Source organism: Hipposideros armiger, unplaced genomic scaffold, assembly GCF_001890085.2.
Source record: "Hipposideros armiger isolate ML-2016 unplaced genomic scaffold, ASM189008v1 scaffold_1271, whole genome shotgun sequence".
Classification (NCBI taxonomy): domain Eukaryota; kingdom Metazoa; phylum Chordata; class Mammalia; order Chiroptera; family Hipposideridae; genus Hipposideros; species Hipposideros armiger.
In genome coordinates, this window is record NW_017732621.1 from 288,033 (window position 1) to 315,643 (window position 27,611).

The following is a 27,611-nucleotide window of genomic DNA, read 5'->3' on the forward strand; positions in this document are numbered from 1 at the left end:
CTTCAAGAACTATAAAATACTTAGGAATAAATTTAACCAAAGAAGTAAAAGACCTGTACTCTGAAAACTATAAGACACTGAAGAAAGAAATAAAAGAAGATACAAACAAATGGAAAAACCTTCCATGCTAATGGATAGGAAGAATTAATATAGTTAAAATGTCCATATTGCCTAAAGCAATATATAGATTCAATGCAATTCCTATCAAACTACCTAGGGCATTTTTCACAGAAATAGAAAATATAATCCTAAAATTTATATGGAACCAAAAATGACCCTGAATAGCCATGGCAATCCTGAGAAATAAGAACAAAGTCGGGGGATCACGCTTCCAAACATTAGAACATATTACAAGGCTACAGTAATCAAAACAGTATGGTACTGGCATAAAAACAGGCACATAGATCAATGAAACAGAATAGAGAGCACAGAATTAAACCCAGGCATATACAGGCAGTTAGTCTATGACAAAGGAAGCAAGAATTTACATTGGGGTAAAGATAGTCTATTTAATAAATGGTGCTGGGAAAATTGGACTGACACATGCAAAAAAATGAAACTGGACCACCTCCTTACGCCATATACAAGAACAAACTCAAAATGGATTAAAGACTTAAATATAAGACCTGAGACCATAAAACTCCTAGAAGAAAATAAAGAGTCTAAATTTGCAGACATTACCTTGAGCAATATTTTTACTGATACATCCCCACGGGCTAGGGAAGTAAAAGAAAAAATGAACATATGGGACTACAACAAACTTAAAAGTTTTTTTCACAACAAAAGAAACCATCAATAAAACAAAAAGGAAGCCTACTGAATGGGAGAAGATATTTGTCAATGAGATATCTGATAAGGGGTTAATATCCAAAATATATAAAGTGCTCATTCAACTCAACACCAAAAAAACAAACAACCCAATTAAAAAATGGGCAGAGGATATGAAGATACATTTCTCCAAAGAGGACATACAGATGGCCAACAGGCATATGAAAAAATGTTCAACCTCACCTAGCATTAGAGAAATGCAAATAAAAACCACAATGACATACCACTTCACTCTGGTCAGAATGGCTATTATCAATAAGTCAACAAATAACAAATGCTGGCGGGGCTGTGGAGAAAAGGGAACCCTGGTGCACTGTTGGTGGGACTACAGATTGGTGCAGCCATTATGGAAATCAGTATGGAAGTATCTCAAAAAACTGGAAATGGAACTACCGTATGACCCAGCAATTCCACTCTTGGGTATCTATCCAGAGAAATCCAAGACACTAATCTGAAAAAATATATGCACCCCTATGCTTATTGTGGGGCTATTTACAATAGCCAAGACTCGGAAACAACCGAAATGCCCATCGGAGATGACTGGATTAAGAAACTGTGGTACATTTATACAATGGAGTATTACTCCGCTATAAGGAAGAAGGAAATCATACCATTTGCAATGATATGGATGGACCTAGAGACTGTTATGTTAAGTGAAATAAGTCAGTCGGAGAAAGACAAATACCATTTGATTTCACTTATATGTGGAATCTAAAAAACTGAATGAACGAGGAAAGTAAACAGAAGTGGTCTCAGAGATATAGAGGAACAACTGATGGTTACTAGTTAGGAGGGGGTGGGGATGAGGGAGAAAGGGAAAGGATTAGACAGCATAAATAGGTAACTACAATATTGCCACAGGGATATGAAAGACAGTTCGAGGAATGTAATTAATAATGCTGTAAATATTTTGTAGGGGGCCAGATGGACTCATGTCTTGTTAGGGAGACTGCATCATAGATGGGGTAGAGGCTTAATCACTGCACTGTACACCTGAAACTGATGTTGTGTAATATTGTATGTCAACTATAAGTGAATATATATATGTATATGTATATATATATATATATATATATATATATATATATAATCATGGAACGTGGAGTATAGTGTGGGAGTGGAGGCAAGGGAATTATATTAGATTTGTATGGTATTGAGGACTGGAGTGGGGCGGTGGATTGGGGAGGGGGGTTGTCCCTTCGAGGAGTAAAAAGTGTAACTATTGCACTGTGTTGTATAGCTGAAATTAATTTTTAAAAATGTGTATTTCACAATAAAAAAAGTATAAATTGGCAGTTACAAAATAGTCACAGGGATGTAAAGTACATCACAGGGAATATAGTTATTAATATTATAATAATTATGTATGGGGGCGCTAGACTTATGAGGGAATCACTTCATAACTTATATAAGTATCTAATCTCTATGTTGTACACCTAAAACTAATATAATATTAAACATAAGCTGTAATTGAAAAAATTTTTTAAAGGATACATAGAAACAAATGAGAATGAAAAGACATCCTACCAAATTTTTTTTGTGATGCAGTGAAAGCAGTTTTAAGAGGGAAATTTATAACATTACAGGAGTATGTCTAGAAAGATGAAAAATCCCAGATAAATAACCTCATGTTACACCTTAAAAACTAGAAAAATAAGAAATGAAACCCAAAGTCTGCAGAAGGAAGGAAATAATAAAAATCAGAGCAGAACTAAATGAAATAGAGAACAAAAAGACAGTGAAAAAACTAATGCAACAAAGAGATTGTTGTTTGAAAAGATTAATAACATTGACAAATCCTTGGCTACACTCACTAAGATAAACAGAGAAGGGGCCGGCCAAGTGTCTCAGTTGGTTAAGAGCTCACACAAGAGTGCGAGCTCTCAGCAACAGCGGTTTGATGCCCGGCCGGAGCTGAGTTTCCGCTGAACTGCCAACAGGTGGCAGGATGGCTCAGATAAAAAAAACAAACAAACAAAAAAAACAGAGAAAAGACACAAATAAACAAAATCAGAAATTAAAGAGGGGAAGTTACCACGGATGTCATGGAAATACAAAGCATTATCCAAGAATATTGTGAAGGGCTACATGCCACCAAATTCAATAACCTGGAAGAAATGGACATGTTCTTAGAAACATATAGTCTTCCTAGGCTGAATCACGAAAAATTGGAAAATCTAAATGGACCTATCAACAGTAAGGAAGTTGAATCAGTGTTAATAACACACTCCCAAAAGAAAAGTCCAGGACCAGATGGCTTCACTAGTGAATTCTACCAAACATTCAAAGGAGATATAATACCTCTCATACTCAAATTCTTCCAAAAATTGAAGAAGAGACAATACTCCCTAACTCATTTTATGAAGCCAACATTACCCTGATACCAAAACCTGGTAAGGGTAACACAAAAAAAAGAAAATTACAGACTAATATCTCTAATGAATACAGATGCAAAAATCCTAAACAGAATTCTAGCAAATTGAATGCAACAATGCATTAAAAAAATCATACATCACGACTAAGTGGGGTTCATCCCAGAGGCACAATGATGGTTTAACATATGCAAATCAATCAATGTGATACAGCACATCAAAAAAATAATGGACAAAATCATATGATTATATGAAAAGATGCAGAAAAAGCGTTTGACAAGATGCAACACACATTTATGATTAAAACATTTAATAAAATGCATATAGAAGGAAAATACCTTAACGTAATAAAGGCCATATATGACAAACCCTGAACCAATATCATAACTTATGGTGAAAAACTGAAGTCCTTTGCTCTATGTTCAGGAACACGACAGGGATGTCCCCTATCACCTCTGCTTTTCAACATAGTATTGGGAGTCTTAGCCAGAGCAATCAGGCAAGAGAAAGGAATAAAAGGCATCCAAATAAGAAATGAAGAAGTTAAATTGTAACTTTTTGCAGGTGACATGATGCTATATATAGAAACCTTACAGGCTCCACCACAAAACGATTAGAAACAATAAACAAATAAAGTAAAGCTGCCGGATACAAAATCAACTTATAAAAGTCTACTGCATTCTTATATACTAACAATTAAACCTCAGAAAAAGAAATTTAAAAAAAACAATTCATTTTGCAATTGCAACAAAAGGAATAAAATACTGAGGAACAAACTTAACCAAGGATGTGAAAGACCTATATGCTGAAAATCATAAGATGTTTTCAAAAGAAATGGAAGAAGACACAAAGAAATAGAAACAAGTTTCATGTTCATGGATTGGAAGAGTCAATGTAGTTAAAATGGCCATATTACCCAAAGCAATCTACACATTTAGTGCAATCCCCCATCAAAATCCCAGTGGCATTTTTTAAAGAAATAGAACAAAAAAAATCATCAGATTTGTATGGAACTACAAAATGCCCCAAATAACCAAAGCAATTGTAAGAAAAAAAAGAACAATGCTGGAGGTATCACACTCCCTGACTTCAGCTTGTACTACAGGGCAACAATAACCAAAACAGTATGGTTTTGGCAGGAAAACAGACACATAGACCAATGGAATAGAATTGAGAATAAATCCAGAAATAAACCCACATAAATATGAACAGATAATTTTCGACAAAGAAGCCAAAAACATACAATGGAGAAAAGACAGCCTCTTCAATAAATGGTGCTGGGAGAACTGGAAAACCACATGCAAAAGAATGAAACCAGACTGCTATCTGTCACCACATACGAAAATCAACTCAAAATGGAAAAAAGAATTAAACATAAGACCTGAAACAATAAACTTCATAGAAGAAAACATAGGTACTAAACTTATGGACCTTGGCTTCAAAGAGCAGTTTATGAATTTGACCTCAAAGGCAAGGGAAGTAAACACTGAAATAAGTGAATGGGACTATATCAAACCAGAAGCTTCTGCACAGCAAAAGAAACCATCAATAAAATAAAGAGGCAACCAACCGAATGGGAGAAGAGTTTTGCATACAACGCCTTCGATAAGGGGCTAATATCCAAAATATATAAGGAACTCAAACAGCTCAACAACAAAAAAACAAACAATCCAATTAAAATTGGACAGAGGACCGGAATAGACATTTCTCTAAAGAGGACATACAGATGGAAAATGGACATATGAAAAAATCCTCAAAATCACTAATCATCAGAGCAATGCAAATAAACCCACAATGAGATATCACCTCACATCAGTTAGAATGGCTATCATCAACAAGACAAATAACAGCAGGTGTTGGAAAGGCTGTGGAGAAAAAGGAACCCTCATACCCTGTTTGTGGGAATGCAGATTGGTGCAGCTGCTATGGAAGGCAGTGTGGAGATTCCTCAAAAATTTAAAAATAGAATTACCATATGACCCAGCCATCCCTCTCTTGGGTATCTACCCAAAAATTCTGAAAACATTTATCCGTAAAGATCTATGTACTTCAATGTTCATTGCTGCTTTATTTACAGTGGCCAAGACATGGGAACAACCAAAGTGTCCTTCGAGAGATGATTGGATAGCGAAGTTGTGGTATATATACACAATGAAATACTACTCTGCCATAAGAAGAGATGACATAGTGCTATTTGCAACAACATGGATGGATCTTGAGATTATAATGCTAATTGAAATAACTCAGTCAGAAAAAGTCGAGAACCATATGATTTCACTGATATGTTGGATATAACACTGAAAGCAACGAAAGAACAAGAAAAACAAATGAAGAAACAAAACTCATAGACACAATAGTTTACTGGTTACAAGAGGGTAAGGGGGACAGGAGGGGAGGGCAGATGAGGGTAAAGAGGATCCAATACATGGTGATGAGCACACAATGTGATATATAGATGATGTATTACAGAATTATACACCTGAAATCCATGGAACTTTGCTAACAATTGTAACCCAAATAAACTTTAATTTAAAAAAAGGATTTAGGTCTGGCAATGCTTGCCTATGTGGGAAACCTATCTTGATTTGTGGAGCCTGAGAATGAATCCAACATGATGGAGAGCAGAATAGAGAGATGGAAAGAGACCGTTTCCTAATGACATCTTTGAGTTCCTGGACCTGGCTATGCCTGAAGCCGAAGTACACCCAGACTTTTCAGTTAAGTGATTCAGTAAATTCTCTTTTATCTTTAAGTCAATTTGAGGTTTTAAAAATTCATTTGTTTGTTTTGTCACTTGCAAATAAGAGAGTTCTAAATGATATACCAAACCATACAAGATTAAGAAAGCATGAAGGAGGATTTAAAAGAGAATGGATATTAAAGAATAAAGAGTTTCTATAATGGGAAAGCCTAATGCTTCTGACCCTATAGCCGCAGAGTAGAGTACACATGAAGATAAAATTGCCCCAATCACGAGTTTGTTCAGTAGATGGTTCCAGCACTGTACCAGGCTCCAAGGAATCTGCACACAGAACCTCCACTTGGTGACTGTGTTAGATATCTCCTGTTTGCCCCTCCAAATGCACTCTCCACCCTTCTCCATTCTGCTTTCTTCCTTGGGAGGTTGATCTATATGGATCACATCAGTGGTTTTTCTTGCCTTTTGGCTTTTGGTTGGATTTGGCTAATGGGAATTACCAGCAGGAGATCAGAGGGAGGGAGGAAAATTAAGTCAAGGTATTTATTCCCCTGTTTCCCTCCCTACAAGGTCATCTTTGGCTAGCTTAGCCCTCAACAAGATCACCACTCCTCTCAAGTAGTCAACTATACTCTATGCAGTCTTTCCGGTCTCTGGGAACCACTTCCTACCCCTGTCCTTTAGGGTCTGGGGATAGTAAGAGTTTAGCTTATACTAGTCTGGGTTATTGTGCTATTTTTCATGGTTTCTTACATCTACACATTTATAAGTAACCTCTTTATAAGTAACCCCCTTTCCAATTATTCCATTTTATCAAGTGTTGGAACCCTGACTGATGCTATGGCCCTACAAGAGCCTGCAAGGTAATACATCCTGAAGACTAAGCTGCAAGATTGAGAGCCTACTACATACTTACACCTTTTGGATCCGCCTACCAGCTTTTCTTCCCTCCTGCCCTGAAACTAAAGAACTTTGTGAAGTAGGAAGGGCTATTCAGCCTTTCAACTCTTTTTTCCTTTCCCTTTGTCCCCATCCATACTATCCTTCCCCCACCCCTACACACACACACACACACACACATACACACACACGCACACACACGCAAAGACAGACACGCAAGCACGCGTGCGCACAGACACACACACACACACCTCTATTTTTTGTCTGGATAAAATTATAGTGTAAATAATAATAACACTTCTGTATGATTTGGTTAAATTACTTTATCATGTTTGAATATTTTAAGAAGAAGTCAGTAAGGAAAACGATTCTAATGAAGAACCTAGAAGGGGGAATATATGAGGGTCATGGACCTCTCCCCCAATCAAACCATATCAGCCTAGTAGAACTTAGGTCAGGGCAACTCCCAGGGAAAGAAGGGATTCCCACTGCAGTTTAGTTTCTGAGTCAAACAGGGAGTGGAAATATTTCTGTTATTTGCAGTTATCACTAGAGATTTGATATTTGCTCTGGGAGACAGTTTGTGGCCAGATGTGCCCAGAAGTCACTTAGGCAACCTTTCATCAAGGAATTGCAGTTTCTTTTGGATTTTGATTCCTTCAGTGTTCCTCTCCTACACAAACAAATAGAATGATTTACCAGAACTCAACCTTGATGAAGAAAGGAAGTTTACTCTGACAAAGTATTTTCTGAGAAACCAGAGCATGGTGACTGCAAAAGAAAGAACGCTCAGAAATGAAACAACTTTCAGTTTTATCCTCCTGTGGCTAAACCCCAAGAGTTGAAAAAAGGTGAGGAAGAGAAGAAGACAAGTCTTTAACTAATAGGCTGTCAAGTGTCAAGTTTTCCACCAATATTCCTGTGGGAAAATTAGTGGTACAGCCTAGAAAGAGGAAGTCATACACGTCTTTTTTCTGTCAATTTATTGTTGTCAACAACTCCCTAAAACAATATTAATGTGTTCTACATGAAGATTCCCAGCAAATAGATGCCTAAGAAAGGCTACTTTAGGATAATGACTTCAGGGAAGTGAGGGGTAAAAAATCGTTAAGTCTGTCTTGGACAAAACCATGAAAGCATTTTGAAGTAGTATTTCTCATTGACAAGTAAAACCAAGTGCATTGCAACAAATGGTATACAAATCAAATACAGCACAGTATGGGGGACTATTTAAATTAGTCCACTAGAAGCTTATTGAACTGCTAGAATTCAATTTTAGTGAATATGTTATACAGTTCTGTATAATAAAAGTATTTTATCATGTCCCAACTGACAACCCAAACTATCCTAGTACTATTCAATACTCCTTTGAAACTGTGGAAATGATGGATTCCATTGAATGGTAAGTACCATATGACAAATGATTCATAATTCCTTGTCTGCATAATAGTTCATGCATTTAACAGGATAATGTATTATGTATAAAATATAGCACCAGTAGTTGAATTCCTGTGAAATGTTAACTATTAGAACTCATTTTTGACACAGGTTTCAAGATGTTTGGGGTATCATTCATTGATTTTTTAAAAAAATATGGTACTTTCTGGTAAGCAGCAGCTCAGAATAGAAAGAGCACTGGACCTGGAGTCAGATACAACACAGGTTGTTCTTGCTGAATGCTCTCTAATACCCTTTTCAGATTTACTACTGAATCTTGAGAGTTTGAGATGATTTCTAAATGGTTTTAAAATTGTTGTCTTTAAGCACTTTATTTCTTTTTAAAAGTTTTAAAAATAGAATTTGGTAAGGAAAGGGGTTGGGAGGAGACAGTTTCTTTTTTTTTTGTATTTTCCACAGATCTGCTGTTGTGTATCTTCTATTACTTGTTAATAGTGGTTAGCCCCCATTTACTCTGTTGATAAAAGTTAGAAGGAGTTGAAAGTTTTCTGAGAAGAAGATTTGAAAGAGTGGCAGCAGTTCTTTCTGCCATAAAGCCAAGAGAAAAACATTATGTAAGAGACTAGATTGGTGAGGTGTGTTTACATAACTGGCTCAAATTCCCAATATTAAATACCTTAGAATTTCTTAAGAAAGTTCACTTAAGCAAATGTTGCTTTTGTTCTCAGATTTCCCTCTCCCCAGCCCCACTAATGTTTACATCTCCACATCAATGTCTGGCCAGTAGAAATCACAAACCTAAAATTTCCAAAACTGATCTCAACATCTTCCTCTCCAATTCTGCTTCTCTCTTGTATTCCCGGCCTTGATCAACAATATCACCATGCCACTGGCTCTAACCAAGCTCAAAATCTTGGAGCCATTCTCATCTCCTCCTTCTCCCTCACTACCCTTTCCCCAGTCTTGCCCCTCTCCAATCCATCCTTCACATTGTGGCTGCCAAAATGCTCTTTCTAAAATACAAACATGATCATAGAGCTCCCCTGCTTAGAATGCTTTAATGACTTTTTTTCACCTACTGGATAAAGCTCAAAGTCCTCTTTTGGTACCTGCATACACCTCTAGCCCAATCTCCTACCACTCCCTGCCATTTCCCTGAGCTCTTTGCACTCCAATTACATGAACTGCTCACAGTTAACCAAACAAACCATGGTCTTTCATGATTGTGACTTTGCATGTGAGATTTCCTCTGCTACTATCTCAGCTCAAGTTAATTTTCCTCATGTCCCCACAACATTTCCGCATATTAATTTTATAACTCTTGTCACATTATATTGTAGTTACTTCTTCACTTGTTTGTCTTTACTACCAGACTGCCAGTTCCCTGCTTGAGAAGAAGGTAAATGTTACAGAGGAGATTCAGACTCTGTATGCTTCTAGGCGGCATTAAACTTGCTTCATACCCGGAGACACTACTGCTATTCTCTAATGCTCACTTTTTCTCCTTGTCCCAGCCCTCCTCATAGTAGAAGTGTCAAGCAGTAGTATGGTCATATGGCCAAAGATAAGACAAAGCAGCTGGGCTGATCCAAAACCTGGGTAAACATCTGCCTCATATCATTTTTTAAGTAAATGAAACACTGGCTAATGGGCCTTGGATTTAGGGTGGCCTAGGAGGAACTATCTGTTTTACCATATATCAGTTGGCAGATTCTGATTTCAATCCCTAGAGCTGTAGCTGGGGTGTCAACACACCCATCCCTCATGGTCTCAAAGAACATCACACTACTATCAAACAAATAACCCAAGAAAACATAGCTGATGGAGATCTTCTTCCTTGTACTCTCCTTTTCCTGAAGCTGAGACAATCCTGTTTGTGGAATGCTTGCTTTTGGGGTGATTAGACCCTGGAGAAAGGAATCAAATACCCATCACATCCACATGGTAGGTGTTCTTCCCAACTGCAGTGGGTCCCACCTCCCCCAAAAAATCATAGGGAAAGTCTTCAACTCTATCCAGAACAATGCCCAGTTAGCACTGCTTTCTGTCTCAGTTAAATATAACCTAGTCTTTGAGTCAGTATTTAGTTGCCCATGCAAGTCAGCCAGTTTTTCAAGCATCCCTGGATATAGAGTTCCCAAGGTATGGTGGCCCTAGGTGGTGGCCCTAGGTTCCGGGTTGGTCTGATTGGTGATTCCCATGGAAGGACTTTGCCAAGCAGATGGGAAAAAAAGGTGTGGGGGGGTGCTAGTTATCAGCCTGGTTGGTAGGAATGTCACCTCTAAAAACAACAAAGCTTTAGAAAACATGATGAATTGATAATCATCATAGAAATTCTTCTTCATGGATATTGTGAATTTTATCAGATATTGTTTTTATACTGCAGTGAGACATCTAGCAGCAAGAATGGGTTTTAGTTTTAAGTTGGGGGAATAGAAATTCATATAATCTATTTGTCATCAGGAGAGACCACCTTTAAAAAATCAAATAACTTCCACAGTGTCATTTTATACACATGTCAAAGGCAAGGAAAGATGATTTCAGGTATCCATCTGGCTGTGTCCTGATTGAAGAAAAAGAATTCAGGTGCTATCAGGGGTAACACGAAATCAAACAGAAACATAACTGGTGGGTGTGGCTCCCTGAAGTTCTTAGGTTTCTATGTTCAAAGTAAAGATAACCCTACCCACAAAATGATCATTGATGACATCATTTGTGATGCCTTTGCCCTTCAGTTGGCACTGCACAGGCATGGCTTTGTTCTTCACCACATCTGCAAAGTGCATTACCACCAGTGGGTATGGTGTAGTTAACCTGTAGGTGAAAGAATAATGAATTCTAAGTGTGAGGAGGGGCAGCTGTGTGGGCGGGTAATAGGATGGAAATTCTCAGATATTCAGTGCAGGATGGGATAAGCTCCAAAAGGGAAGTGAGTATATCCCATGATACCAAGTCACAAATGGCTAAAGCAAATGACATGCTCTCTCTGCCTTGGGACAGTGGGGGAAATTATACATTTCTCTCAGAAGTCACTGTCAGATGTCTAATTGTCCTCTGGGGAAAACCAATTCTAACTCAGTATGATATGATTTTCTGGATATCAGACCATGAATCAAACCAGAACTAGTATCTGTCAAGTCTTTGTGTTAGAGATGAAGCCTTCACTGCCTCAAGGCCTCAAATGGGAGGAAAAGGGAAGTGGGATTATTTGGACATAACTGAGTGTAAAGGCAGTGATTTTGTCTGCCTCTGGCTCTGCCACCAATTAGCTATGTGACATTGGACAAGTCACTTCTCTTTGAATCCTAATTTCTCCATCTATAAACTGAAGGAGTTAGACCAGACTATATCCCAGATTCCTTCAGATATGGAAAAGAGTGGTTGTGATAGGAATTGATAGAGTGGGCTCCCACCCCTCTGTTACTGCCTGCTGCTCCCTAATTCACATAGATCCCAGCAGCCCTTCCTTTGCCTCTGAGCCCTTTCTGATAGCAAAGACTGAAGGGGATACAGGCTTACGTGAGTCAGTTTGCCGTAGTAAGGGTACTAGTGGAGGTCAAAAGAAGCCGACTCTGGGTGGTAATTGATAGATCGGATGTTGTTTTCATCACCTCTCTGTAAGTAAAAGCAGGTATATGTGGGATGCTGGGTCACTCGGTTGGAGCCTGAGCTAAAGGGGTCTGTGCTTCAGGTGAAATCACTGTGTGACCCACAACCAATTGTCCAAAGGGAGATCACGAAAGCAGAATGTGGCATAGCTCAGCCCAGACCTATGCCCAAAGGAGCATTTCTGGGAGAGACTATGCCTTGGCTTTTCAGTTCAAAAAATACCTAATGGAAGGCCTGGACCAAGTAGGCCAAAGGTGCTCAGTATGGCTCTGTGCTGGCACCTAGGGGACTCAGACAGAGGACTCCAAAGCACTTGCAGTATCTGGTGCTGCTCTGACAAGAGGGCCTACCATGCCAGCCCCTCTCCAAAGAATCATACTGGGTCTGGCACCCAGTGTTGGACTTTGGAGCTGAGGCAGTGTAATTTGGAACATGTTTAATAAACCCCATTCCACAACTTTCTCACTGTGGGATCAGTTCTTTTGAAAGTTAGACCAGGTGCACAGTTTGCTTATCTAAACTCATATCTCTGACCACATTCTCTGTAGTGCTTAAGTACAGCAAGTGGAGTCTGGAGGATAAGGAAAAGGAGCCCAATACTGAAAATGATTAAATAAACAAGTCTGCCCTCATCATATCATGTTAGGTAGGGGATTGCCCATTCTGCCTAAATAGCAGAGATCTGGGGCTAATAAAGGATAATTGTGCATCACTACTAGCAAATCACTCGCTAGGGTCATGTGATGGCTTCTGTCAATATAGTATAATCATTCTTCGTATAAACTAATTTCTCCTTTACTCTTGTAATTACCTCATCCTGCTTGATTTTAACAAGTGGGCATGTATTTGACCAGTATTGATTAGCATAGAATGTATAAAGACTCCTAATATTTCCTTTTTTTTTAAAGATTTTTATTGGGGAATTGGGAGGATGGGAACAGTGCTGGGGAATTGAGGGAAGGGGAACAGACAATTTGCTGTCATTTTGTTCTTCTGTCTAGTTGTGGAGGACGTTGCTTCACCGGCCCAAGTTGGCACCATCATTGCGCTCTTCTTGGGTGAGGCAGATCAGTCGCCGGCTTCTGGACGGCCGCTCACTGCGGCTGCTGGCTACACATGGTAGCCCATGGCAACCCACTGCCACAGGGGCTGCAGCCTATGCCGTCACTGGCGACTCATGGCAACCCAGCTCCAGGTTGAGCTGTTGTTCAGCATCTTAGCTGTGGAGGGCAGTGTCACTGGCCCTCATATGTGGGATCTGAACCGGGGCTCTCTGGCGTCCCACGCCAGTTCTTAACCATCGTGCCACTCTTCCGGCCCTCCCTTGGAACTTTTGAATATCCATCTCTAGGTCATATGTTAATTCCTTTATAATTTCTACTTTCCAGTATTTCTTTTCAGATACGGTATATTGTAAATGTAGAGGGTTGTCTCTTCTACTTCTGGGAGAGGAATAGGCATGTGGTAGGCAGATTTTGGAAGAGGGGCTGGATCAGGTTGAGGCATGGCACTTATAAGGAGGCAAAGATCCTGGGTTAAATCTCTTTAAGTTCAGCCTTGGAAACATCTACCTATGAGATCAATGACAGGCACCTGATGCAAGAGAATGAAAAGTGTGTTTTGTGGGACAGGAGGAAGGGGGAGGAAGAAGAAAAAGGGGAGGAGGAGGAGGAGGCAGGGAAGGAGGGGGAGGAGGAAGAAAAGGAAATAAACCAGCTCCTCATTCTTTATAGAAGGAAGTTAGTATGTACTGCAAAATAGAACCTTAGATTGAAAGACAGAAACCAATGACAACCATAGAATCTCCACCAACAGGGTTAAGGGGTGAGATCTTGTCTACTAAAACATGAAGAACTCAGAGTTCTAAGTGTTTTTTTACATTGGATGGAATATGACATGTGTCCAAGGTACACATATCCAGGGAAAGAGCTGAAAGGGGTATCTGTGAGTTGACTCTTTGGGCTACTAGATGTCATATATCTAGGCTTTGGAAGTTACTGCATTTTCTAATTTGGTTCTAAATGATGGAGTCAGGTAGTCCTGTTAGATCCAGCCCCCATGTATTCATGTTTGAAGTAGCTCAGGTTTTCAGAGGAGATTGTGTATCTGTGATCCACCAGGGGCAAAAGTCCAAATGTATTGTTGGATCCTCATCTAAACATGGTTGTGACCTGGGTTTGATATTATTAGGATGCAACTGGGAATTTTAAATCTATTTCAGTTATGGCTAAACCTTTATTATTCCTCAGACAAAGTTATAACTATGTTAAAGTAATAACTTTCTAAATAGATTCTAATCATGTGCTCATTGTTTCTCTTGAGGTCGTGCCATTTAAAATAATGTGTCATGGGCATGACCCTTATTGCAAAATCCCAGTCCTTATGGAAATGAATTTGATACTCTGGGATGTCTATTTCAGAGGTATGTTCCTTTTAAACAGGGCATATTACCTACGCTTATGAATGAAAATGCAATGCTTTTCCTAATGTTCCCCACCTCTGTCATCAGATCAGAATTGGTATTTCTCCATCTACTAGCTTCAGAGGAATTTCCTCATCAGATTCCAGCAGTACATTTGCAATAGCTCACAAGCATTTTGAAAATAAAGAAGATACTGTACTGGCTATGATGTCCAAGACATTTGGAGGCCAAAAATGGAACTACATGGACTTATAAAGAATGCCCCTCCCCCTCATTTAGCAGGTGAGGAATATGAAGCTTAGATTTCCCCAAAATAACACCAAGCATTACTGATACAAAGCTGAGTTTCTAACTCCTGGTCATATGGCAGATGCAAAGGATTACGAAAAGAAGCCCTTCTCAAGCTTTAAAGGTCATACAAGTCACCTGCGGATATTGTTAAAATGATCCTGATTCAACAAGTCTGGGCTGGGGCCTGAGATTCTACAACACCTTTCTAACAAACACCCAGGAGATGGTGATGCAGCTGGTCCCTGGATCATGCTTTGAATGGTGAGGGTGTGAGGAACATGGACATGGGCTTAAATACTGGTTCTGCTGCTGGGAGACTTTGATTACATTACTTCCTCTTTCAGAGCCTCAGTATTCCCATTTATAAAATGGGGATGATAGACTCTGCTATACAGGGTTAAAGTTAAATGACAAAATTTATGCATTTAAATAACACCTCCTGTCATATAAAAGATTGTTTTCCTCTTAATTCAGTGCATGTTCTACTGGCCACTCCCAACCCACCCCCCATTTCAGCTAGGCCAGGCCAACCAAATTCGTCTAACTGGCTTTTTTCCACAAATAATATGTCAGTAATGTTAACCCACAGGAGTTCCTCTTTGATAGCTGGATAAATACAGCTATCTGTGTTTAACCCTAACCAAGCTGCTACCTCAGATTTCGCCCTGTGGAAGGACTTCTCAAAAAGCCATTCATTTGTTCCTGAAAATGTATATGATGATGCTATAGAGATAGGCATCTTGAAAACACTTCCGATCACAATGTTGGAGTGTCTGCCACTTCTGGGTACTTTAAACTCCCTCTAACTACCTTCTGGAATGTTGTTAAATTAAGACCCTTGCTGTCTCACTTCAAGATGCCTGATCTCCAAGAAATGAATTATTTTACCTTGAGAAAGTATAGGAGACAGGGATCTTCCAGTTCTGGAGAACACTCTTCTTTTCTCACTACTACCTCCCCCCAGGATTATTATTTTTTATAATTAATCATTATCGAGTCATCTGGATGTGCCAAGTACATAACCAGGTGCTGTACGGTGTTCAAGAAGAGAAGACAAATTCTCTGCCTCAATGGACTTATCATATTGCTGGAGTGTTGGCTTATAAAGCAATATACAACCATAAATCAGAGCAGTTTTTTTTGTATTTACAGGTGTTGAGGAGGATGCAAGGTAAGGAAAGACTAGGATGGGCTGTGGTTAGTACGAGTGGGATTTCTGGGCCAGGTGAATTTTGAATCCCCACTCATCACCTTTCCAAAGAGATTTGCACCATTCAGAGGAACTTACCCTGCAGAAAGCCATTTAGGCTAATCACATGATGTTGCCAAGTGTCAGGTTCCGAAACCTTGAAGTTGAAGTTAAGGCTATGGGTGAAGGGTCTGATCATAACTCCTGGCAATGGAAACAGGTCTTGGATATATTAACCCATTCTTGGGATAATTTTTTGGTATTGATTCCCATGAAACCATTTTCCCCCAAGCAATCAAAATGAAAAGGACCATAATTAGCCAAGTACCATTTTACTTTTTTTTTAAGCTGAGCCATCCTGCCACCTGTTGGCAGCTCAGCGGCTGCTCAGCTTGGGCCAGGCATCGAACCACTGTTGCTCAGAGCTCAAACTCTTGAGCGAGCTCTTAACCAACTGAGCCACTCGGCCAGCCCTCCATTTTACTTTTACTCTTAATAATTGAATCCCTAAGTCACTACTGAAAGAACCAAAGTTAATTGAAGCTGAACATGCTGTGTAAGCAAATTTCTGTCTAGCCACTTCTGACAACACAGGGCATTTAGGCACTCACCAGGAGGCTTCACCCTCTCAGTGAAGGTCGGCATGTAAGGACAGATGGTCAGAAATAGTGTGTACATGCAGAGGGTGATCACAGCAGCCAGGGAGGCAAAGAAAAAGATGTAAATGACTAAGGTCAGACCTGCAGAACAGAAATGAGAGTGGTCAGTGCTTGCCAACAAGCTCTGCCTCCTCACTTGAACTCATGAACCAGAATCAACCAAAACACATAAGATGGCTTTTTAAAAAATTCTCCAGATTCAGTATATTCTTGCACATTCAGATTTCACCAATTTGGAATTGGTGAGAATTGTGTTGGAGGTCTGATTGCAGTTTACCTTTACAGCTACCTCTCATGGAAGGGCTTACTGAGCAAATGATGACCATGAACAAGATTACAGGGGAGTGGAGTTTAAAGTACTCCAGAGGGCAAATTTTTTGAGAGTCCTCTGGGCAATATTTGAAGTCCTAAGTATAAATCATTCTTTGCTATTCATTAAAGCAGGTGCCCCAAAGAGTCCTAGCAACTTGGTTCCAGGGATGATATGTATTTGCAAGTGATGAAACAGTATTTCTCTTCACATAGTCTATAATTCAAACTTTTGATTAATTTTCAATTGGACTTACCTCTAATCAAGGCAAAGTGAGGTTTCACCCCACTTAATTCAAATCTTATTCATTGTTAGCAAAAGTTTAAGTGGCTCTGCTTTTCAAAAATAACACTAACATAGGACAGGGAAGGGAGGAGCTGGAAACTACTTAATTATTGACACTTGCTACCTGTGAGCTCTACCTGTAAACTTGGGCAAGTTACAGAACCTCGCTGCACCCCAGATTCCTCGCAGGTAAAATGGGAATAAGTTTATCACCTCGTATTCTTCTCCATATCTGTAACAATACAGTAATCCCCTCTTATTCATGGTTTTGCTTTCTGTAGTTTCGGTTACCTGCAGTCAACCACAGTCCAAAAATATTAAGTGGAGAATTCCCAAAATAAACAATTCCTAAGGTTTAAATTGTGCATCCTTCTGAGTAACATGATGAAACCTGATGCTGTTCCACTCTGTCCTGCCTAGGACATGAATCATCCCATTGCCCAGAGCATCCACACTATATATGCTACCCACTCATTAGTCACTTAGTAGCTGGCTTAGTTACCAGATTGACTGTCATGGTTATCACAGTGCTTGTGTTCAAGTAACCCTATTTTTTACTGAATGCCACATTCACACAACTTTTATCACAGTGTATTGTTATAATTGTTATATTTTATTATTAGTTATTGGTTTTAATCTCTTACTGTGCTTAATTTGTGAATTCAACTTTAATCATAAGTATGTATGTATAGGAAAAAAACATAGTTCAGGCATCCACTGGGGGTCTTGGAACGTATTTCCCATGGATAAGGAGGGACTACTGTATCTGAAGTTCAGTCTTTCCTTGCATCCTATCCTGATCAAACCACTTCCCAGCTTTTTAATATTCGACATGCTATTTACCAATCTGGACCTCAATTTCCTCGTCGCTAAAATGAGGACAATAATACTACTTGAATAATACATACAAATAGCATAGCACAGAACCTGGCAGATACCAAGTGCTCTATAAATGGCAGTCTTCATCATTGTTATTACTAATATTATTATTGTTATAAGACCAGATGCATAGCTGTGTGAATTCCTCCTCTGTGGGCTGTATTAGGATTAGGTTTGCCCCAGGATTAGACAGCACAGAGTGAGGTGAATGAGGGTGAGATTGTTGCTGAGAAGCTCTTTCCAAGTCCTCTGGGACTCTGACAACCGATAATATCTGGCTGTACTTACAAGTGACGTGATGTTGGAACTACAGATTGACAATGAATCATGAACCAGAAACCGAAACAAACCACCTAACTTTTCTGTACCTCAAACCGAATCCAAATATTAACTTTAAATTTTTGAACCATGAACCAAATAAAATTAATTAAAAAATGAGTAGACAAAGGGAGAAAACAATCTTTAGTAATCCAACGAGAAGTGGAACCTTCGTGTTTTATAGGATAAGCTAAAGCAGAACTGGAACGTAAACACACTGATTGAGCTGGAGTCCCTGGAGAAGAAACAGCAGCGCCCTGTTTGCCTATGATATGGTGACTGCCCACTGGCTGTCCTAATGGGATATGCACTGTACCGCCTCCTCCATTCCTTTACCCTCATCCCTATCCTGAGAATGGATCAATAGCTGGTAACATGCTAGGGGACCAGAAGACTCAGTTTCATGGATGAAAGGAAAGCAATAGAATACAAGTAAATGCCCCCAGAGATCTCTTCCTTCTTGCCCAGGATGTGTACCCAGGAAACTATAGATGGGGGAATGGCACGAACAATGAGTCCCCTCAGCAGTACCCAGGATTTTGTGCCCTGGAGTCTGTGATAAGCTAACTAACTCAGCCACACACTCCCAGGCAAAACCAAACAGTACACACCTCTGAACCCATTTACCTCTCCTACTTTCCCAGGGCACTCTCCTGAATGCCCCACCCAAACTTGAGTAGACCTGGATATTTTGGATAAGCCCATAATCCTGTTTTTTCACTCCTCCTTCCAAAATACCCTATCAGTTCCTGAGGGCCTACCCATTAGGGCATTGCTTATTGCTACAGTTCATAAAGACAGTGTGGTGTTCTGGCAAGAGAATGGACTCCAGTGTTCATCCAACCTGGGTTTGACTTCCAGTGCTGCCACTTATTAACTTCAGACAAATTACTTACCCTCTCTAAGCCTCAGTTTCTGCATAATAGTTCCTAAGGACACAGGTTGTTCAGCTAGCAAAGGAAAGTTCTGGAATATAATAATAACAGTCAGGTGAATATGTTGGTCATGTTGCTATTCAGGCTAAAGTGGGCACCTAGTTCTCAAGCAAGAGGGCAGCAGATCATATGCCTGATGGACTAGGCATTAGGCTCACTATTTGCCCTTTGCCCAGGGATAGCGGAACAGAAGAAGCCATAATTCCTGGGCTCTCCTTAGACCCACTACCCAGAGGCCTGGATATAGCCTACTGTGCAGTGTCCCCAATGCCATATCTTCTCTGGGCACTTGAACATTCCTCCCTCATCCTCATGTATGTCTGTGGATTGTTCTCCATGTGAGCAATTTCGATCATATCATCTGGTGAAGTTCCAAATGGCTGGCTGTTTAAGGGTTGATGTAGGGCACCCTCTCCCAGTATCACACTTGCATTTTACAAGGCCTGTTTTTCTAGTCCTCTTTAGGCAAGGGAGAAACAGCTGTGCACCCTTTGGAGCCCCAATGAGTGTCCAGATTTGTCTGCAGCTTCCAGAACGTTGGAATGTTCCTTGAATGATAATTTGTTCCAATTGAGAGTTCAAGGGATTGGCAGGGTTGGGGCTAAGACCTGAGGAGGGGGGAAGGGAGGTGGGTATTGTTAAGAGCCCCACACCTGCTGTACCGTTTCCAGGAAACAGAGTTGGCTCTTTCACCCTGACTGAACCCTAGCCCCTTGACACTGGAGAACTCTTATTTCATCCGTGGCATTCTCTATTTTTTTCTTCTCATGTGGGTTAACTAAGTTCCAAACTAGCAGCTGCTGTTTTTTTCAGGACTATGTAGAGAGTGTGGCAAGTGTGAATTTGACCGCAGGCAAAATCTCCTGAGGAAAAGGTTCAGCATTAATAATAGTCCAACAGGTGAGTAGGACCCTGGGAGAGAAGTGCTGGGGAAGTTGTGAAGTCAAAGTGGTGGCAGTATGTGAGGCAAAGAGTCTAAGGAATGTGATTCTGCTCTTGATCAAGTGATATGGGGGCTCAGCCTTAATCACTAGAAATGACCCCTTTAAACCTAATTTCTCTGTGTACATCATGGGAGCATAAAGCACCCACAAGCTGGGGCCAGAGGCAGGTATCATGATTCTCCTTCTCTGACTTTCCCAGGTGAAATGAGGAGGCTTTATAAACCTTTGGCCAGGTTAACAGGGACTTGGGTCTCATATCCTAGAAATAGTTTTCTGCATAGTACTTTCAACTTTATTGGAGCCTCCAGCTGATCCTGTGAGAGAGGTGAGGCAGAGATTTGTTCCCCTCCTTTGCCAGGAGAGGAAACAGAGGCTCAGAGAGGGTAAATGATGAGCCCAAGATAGATAGATAGAAAGTGACAGGTCTGGAACTTTAAAAAAATTCTGTTCTATACCAACTCATTTTTGCTGTCTCTCTGCATTGCAAATGATTTTGAGCCCAATGAATTTCAACAATATAATCAAGTTTGTTGACCCATGTGGAGTTTATTCTGATGGGATCTGCCCATAGCCCAGCATTTCCCTAGGCATTGATCCTTTTACATGATATCTAAGGGAGGTTTGCAGACAAGCCCATCCAATGTATGCTAAAGGAGTCCTGGACACCAAGCTAAAAGGAAAGGACACTCAACTGGGGCATTGGGACAACTGGGACTTACTCCAAATCTGACTTATTCAGGCCAGAGACATCCTTTTCTCTGGATCCCACAGGTATTCATTCACAATCTTCAGTTTCTGCCACCAAGTGTTGATTGTTGGCTGACCCTGAACCTCTTCCCCCTCCTTTTCCTCCACTTCTTACTCCTCATGTTTTTCCTCCTCTTCCTCCAAATCAGGTACCACCATCCGCCAAGTCTCTTCTGCTTCTTCCTCTTCATCTGCTAAGTAGTTCTGGTTCACTTCATCCTGATTGTCCTGGAACAGTGACAAAAAAATCCCCTTTTTGAAAAAAATTTCCAATTGCACACCCCACCAGCCAAATATAAATAGAAAACGACTCAATATTTGGAGATCTTCCAATTTTCTACTTTCCCATAAACATATCCATTGTTACAAGGGGCAGATTTTCTTTTTCTCTATTCTTTTTGAGGAAATACTCTTTCTAAGACCTATTATGACCAAGTATCTTTTCCACAAAGGTGCAAGTTTTGTTCTTAGCTTCAGGCATTGGGCTCTTACCTTAGGACTGCTCATGTCACTACTCTGTCCTGTGATCTTGGCCTCCCTCTTTACTTTGGTTTGTCAGGGCAGATCTGAGCTCAACGCTGGAGGATGGAGTAGATTTACACACTTGTGTCCGTGATGGCAAACTCTTAGTCCAGGCCAACTTCATCCTAACACACTGTACACTTTCAGCTGCTCCATTTCACCATCCCAAGTTGTGGCTAGAAACTGGGGTAGACATCAGGCAGAGAAGCCAACTGCTGTGCCCCTCCTCAAAACTTAGACTGCCTTCCCAACAGAAACATGAGATGGGGACTGTTTGCTGCTTCTCTGACTGTTGCATGATCTGGAACCTCTTTCTCCCATAAGCTGGTTGAACACACCACTGAGGGTTGGGACCCTCCACCCCCAAGCCCCATACCCTAGGCAAAAATCTGGACATGTAGTAAGTGGTCAGCACATATTTGTTGATTGACTGATTGTAGCCATTACTTGAGGTCTGAAAATGTAATCTTCTATGAGTGGTTCTAAGAAAATTAAACAAAAACAAACAAAAAAAACCACCAGACTTCACCAAATGGTATTTCAAATGCCTCCCAGCCACAGACTAGAGAGTTGGATCTTAGATCTTTGTGGGTCTGCTAAGGCTAACTGCAGCAGCAGAAAATGAAGCCACTTTCCCTTCTCTCTACTGTCCAAATCTGAAGAGTGGTAGGGCCTGTGAACTTGTTGGGGTTAAATGTGTCAAATGATAGAGGCCAGGGGCTCCATACAGCCCCCTCACTGCCTGAGTTCTCAAAGGCCATTTAGAGGACACCCAGCTTTGAAAGATGCCATTAGTGGAGAGGGCACTCAGAAAATTGGATTGTTCAGAATCAGTAAAAGTGATATAGAATGATAAGGCTATACTATCAGCATTCAGTCTGCCTAGCACTGTGTAGCTCTTTATTATAAGCACTCTTGGATTTCTCTCTAATTTGTTCAAATGTACAGCTTTACATCGCACACTATATCAGAACTGACAGGGATCTTGAAGATTCCCTTTCCCATCGAAGCCCAGAGAGGGGACAAGGTCTAACCAAAGGCACACAGCAAGTTCATGATAGAGTTGACAGTCCCAGAACCTGTCTCTTGATACCCTGGACAATGATGTTTCTCCTTTATCACATTGAGCACAAATTCCTAGAGGTGTTTCAGTAGATTTGTGGAGCACAACCATATGTTAGATTCTGTATTCCCAAAAGATGATTATAATCAAGATTTCTGACTCTGACACGGACTCATGATGCAAAGCTTAGGAAAATAAACCCTATCACTCAATGTTGAATGGATTAATAAATGTTCTTAAGTCTCTTTCATTTGGGTGTGAGCATATTTACACATTTGACTTCTCAGATTACATTCTGAGCACCCAAAGAGCAGGGTCCATGTTTTCTAACTCCTTGATGGCCTGTCACAGTGTGGAGCCCCAGCTAGGTAATCAGTGGATACTGAACAAATGTCAATGATAATTGCCTGACTCTGGGGAAATGCTCTCACAGAGCTTCTTGCCCTAACATCAGCAGTCATGTGGACGGCAGTAGGTAGTAATCATGGCCCCCAGAGAATCTAGTGCAACTGAGAGTTTGAAGTGTAATGTTTCATCATGGAGGAATTCATATTCCCTTTGCATTTTCTAAACAACTTCCTTTTCTCTCCTTATTGCCTATATGCCTGCCCTCCACCTCTGTTCCACAGAGGAGGAGGCTGGACTTGGCCTCAGCCTGATCTTATTTGTAGATATGCATTCTCATGATAATCCCATTAAAGGTAGCTTGTCATTAAAGGTTTACCCTCCAGGGAATAATTAACCTTCTCAGAGCTAATTCCCCCATGGCTCTTACAATGCCTCAAGATCAGGAACCTCAAATACTTTTTCCTCTCCCCTGTTTCTAGGTATGGCAGAAACTCACAATGTTCAAAGAAGGCACTTTTGTGCAACTAACTATTTAACAGAATCCAGTAGGGAATCATTTGGTAATGAGAAGGTCTGTTTTTCTCCCAAAGTGGCACTGCCCACTTGGAATAGTGTGAGTGTGCTGGGATATAGTAGTGAGTGTATGCCCATCGCGTTGCCCTAAAAGGGAAGAGTCTGAGGGGAAAACGGTGGCTTCATTTTGAGGACTCTCAATATATAAACATATAAACAAATATATAAACAAACAGTATGACCCAAAGGATAAATTTGTGTCCTGTATTGAATAATGCCCTGTAAACATTTGAAGAGTTGGTTAATTTTAAAAGAGAAATTAGCACAGGATTATTCACTGCATCAAATAATTTCTTTTTAAATTTGATCACGTGCTCCCTATGAAGAGTGAGATCCCCTGATGCATTAAAAATCCCAACCAGTTGACAAATCATTGAAATTATACACAACACTTTAGCAACATTACATATAACAGAAGTCAAGTAAGGGAATTATATGTGCCCTACAGATTGTGACTGCTTTAAGAGCTGGAAGAAACTTTGGGGGGGTGTCAAAAGAAAGAATCTACAAATTGCGACAGGAAAGTTAAGGGAAGCCCTCCATAGGTGGATATGAGATTAGAAGAATGCATGTTTTCCTCTGCCGGATGTTGACAGTCTTCATTTAACTACCTGGTTATATAAGTGGCCATTCCCAATGAAAAACAGGTAAAAGTTTGTTTCCTCCTGGGGTTCAGATCACAATCCTCTTTGGGAGAGATTTCAGAATATACTTCCCTTCAAAAAAAGTACTGTGTGTGGCATATATTAATGAATTATAGCAAAGTAAATGCAAAGAAACTTTGGGTTAAAAGAAATTTATAATGCATCCTGGAGATAAATAGTGATATCAGAGGTGTGTGTGTGTGTGTGTGTGTGTGTGTGTGTGTGTGTGTGTGTGTTTGTGTATTGGGCAGGGTGTGGTGGTAGGCAGAATGGCAATGAGTGGTGGGGTCAGAGTGTTGTGGAGTTGCATACTGCAAATATAATGGAAATAGCACAAGATTAGAAGTGAGAAAACTAGCATTCTCACTCTGGTTCTTCCATTAAGTCACTTCTGTGCTCTGAGCCCCAGCAGCCTCCTTTACATAATGAGGGATTCTGGAGACGTGATGTCTAGGAATACTCCCAGCTTTTGTCTAGGATTCTATGATTTTAGCTATAGTTTGGAATTTCTGTTTTAGAAAAAGAGCAGCTGGGTTCCTGAGAAGATACCACCCAAATGGACTGATACAGCTGGTTAGGCAGTGCCTTTAGTTTCCTCTTCCCCTTCTCTTCTCTCATGGCTAAATTTCCTGCTATCAGAATGAAACTTTTACTTTCAGACTCCAAAAGGTCTGTTCAAATTCTAGACGCCCAAGAAAAAATTTTAGAAGACTTCTCATTCTCTGGCATCTTACAATTCCCTTATCTTTGTTCTGTAAAAAGAGGGGCTTCCTCCTTCAACCCAGCAATTTAGGGTGCAATGAGGTGCTGAGAGCCACTGCTCACTCTTGAAATTATGGACTTCCTTAAATTTCACTATTACCGCCCATCCCAAGGAGAACCAGCCACAAGCCAAGATCTACAAAACCCCCACCCAACCCCACTAAAAAAAGGCAGCCAAGTGTTCTGTTCCCTGGGACTCACAAGTCTGTAGCAATAACTATATGGAAAGGCCAGAGCTCTTCTGGGTTGAAGCTGCCTACTCATGGCTGTTCAGTGGGCAAAGACGCAGCAGAGGAAAGCAAGTGGGTGAGAGTTCTGGAGCTTTTTCTGGTACAAGAGACACTAGTTCCTGGGGCCACTTGGCACCTAGTAAAAGTGAACCCTCCTAGCATGAGTCCTTCCCCAAAATAATCTAACATGCCCCTCTCTCATTGGTTGGCCCCTTCTCTGAATCAAAGGAAAGCCCTATGGAAAAGCAAGCTCATTATTACAGGGAGGGGAAGATATTCTGGGTCATGAAGATGAGTGACACAACCCCCTCCCCCAATTCATGTCTCTTCTCACCCCCTGCCTTTCTGTAGCACCTGAGATAATATGGGTCCAATGGATATCTTAAGTCGTGTTCTTCTCAATTGAGAGTTGGATAGCAGTGTATGTGGCAGTGTGGGGGGGATGTGGGTGGGAGTTGGAGGTGAGGGGAGATGGCCAAGAATAACTTTCTTTTTTCATAAGGCTGATCTCATGCAAAAGGATCTAAGATGTCAGGAAAGATCCCTTTGCTCTCCCTTCTCCCATACTCTCCCCACCACACACACACACACACACCAAGCCACCTACAATGTTATTTATTTGTTTTAATCCAGAAATTCCTGAAAATGTGGATTATGAGTACTGATTTTTAGAGGCTAGGCTTTTGATTCACTCCTCCCCACCCCAAAGAGAGTCTTGAACATAAAGAAATCTTTTTTCTTGCCCACATGTCAGAATAGCTGCATCAGTCACTGCCCCTCACACATACATCCCTTGGAATCCTGGCCAAATTTCTGTAGTGGTTGAGATCTATATTTATCCCTTAGCATCAGGTCAGGGAACAAGCCAGAACTTTGCAGTATCGGTTTCCCAGACATATATAACTCCTGATGCCAATGTAGGACCCAACAAAAGAAAAATGAGGAGAAACAGCCAAGAACATTGTATAGTATTTTTGGTCTGTTTTGACAACCCCACTGGAGCCTGGGTGGCTAAAAGACCTGTGTAGGGTTTTTAATCCTTCCTTCACAAATCACCCCCACCTACAGCCACCCCATTACACACAGATGGCTGAAAATATTACAGATACCGAGATTCTGGGCATATTCATAACCAAGAAAATGAGCACATAGCTTAGATAGATAGATTTATTCATAACTCCAAGTCTCGGTTATTCTGTTGCAGATAGCTTCAATAGTGGTTAATTTAAAATAAAGGTAAAGGTTTACTAGATTGTTACTACTTGGGACTTTTTCTTAGCAGAATCTCCGCTCTCCTTACCCCACCTCCATATCCTGATTTGAAGAGAAAGAAACCGCTGACAAAAAAAACAAACTCATCCTACTTTTTGCATTTGAACAAAAGCAAAATATACTCCAAAGGATAACCTCATCTCAGTAGACATTGAACTCTACCTACCTTTTACACTTTCTCCATTCAAGCCTTTTCTGTGATTCCTGATGTTAAATATGAGAATCCTGAAGACTTAGAAGCCTCAAAAACCAAACAAAAGCCAGGTTAACTGGTCTTGTCTTACTAAGGCAGAAAAGAGTACAGTCATGTTAGCAAGATTCTAAAAACAAAGAGTGCGTGGCAGCACTATTCACAATAGCTAAGATAAGTAAACAACCTAAGTGTCTGTCAACAGTTGAATGGATAAAGAAAATGTGGCACATGCGCATGCGTGCGCGCGCGCACACACACACACACACACACACACACACACACGGTGCCAAAAAAATGTATACACATTTTAAGAAAGAAAAACTGTATTAAAATTGTAATACTCAATATATACCAATAACAAAAGATGAATACAATTCACATTTGACTTGTTCAATAACAAGAGGTGCTCAAAGTGGTTACCATCAGAGTCCAGACACTTCTCATTACTGCGAACTACTGCTTGAGCAACATTGACCAAAACGTCCACTTGTATACATTTTAAGAGATGTTATCTATGTATTACTTTTCAAAATTGTATTGAATTACAGTAGCAATGTGTAGTATGACATTCACTCAAAAGATGGCGTTAATCAAATGAATGCTACTGTCACCATGCGACAGGCAGGACAGTCAAAATGGTGGAAGCACGGTTATCATTTAAGGAATGCAAAACCATTTTGAAGCAGTATTTGAAATTCGAGAAACTTATGGAAGTACAATGACAGTGGAGGCATAAGTATGCAACAGAACCTCCAACATGCCTAACAACTGCACACATTTGTGATAAATTTGAGATGCATGGTACTGTGTGTGATATGCACAAGGGAAGATCCAGGAGGCCTCACACAGCAACACGTCCTGCTTCTTCTGCTATGGTGTTGGAACAGTTTACACACTCACCACAGAAGTCATCCAAACAATGTTTGCCACATATATATATGAATATATATATGAATATTATTCAGCCCTGAAAAATAAGAAAAGCTTACCATTAGTGACAACATGGATAGATCTTGAGGGCATTACGCTAGATGAAATAAATCAGACAGAGAAAGACAAATACTGTATGACCTCACTTATATGTAAAATTCTAAAAAAACAAACTCAGAAAGAGAGAGTAGAATGGTGGTTACCAGGGGTTGGGCATGAGAGAACTAGGGAGATGTTGGTCAAAGGGTACAAACTTCCAGTTGTGAAATGAATGATTTTTGGAGATCTTA

At 40.3% G+C, this 27,611-nt stretch overlaps 1 protein-coding gene across 1 annotated transcript; it reads right to left on the bottom strand.

Moving 5' to 3' along the window:
* Positions 1–10,847: 10,847 nt before the first annotated feature.
* On the bottom strand, positions 10,848–24,960 carry ATP1B4 (ATPase Na+/K+ transporting family member beta 4). The gene is given in 8 exon segments (XM_019633280.1): positions 10,848–10,999; positions 11,706–11,811; positions 15,171–15,241; positions 15,807–15,911; positions 16,319–16,447; positions 19,055–19,073; positions 20,938–21,012; positions 24,898–24,960. Coding segments are annotated over 8 exon segments (720 nt in total).
* Between the last annotated feature and the right edge of the window lie 2,651 nt (positions 24,961–27,611).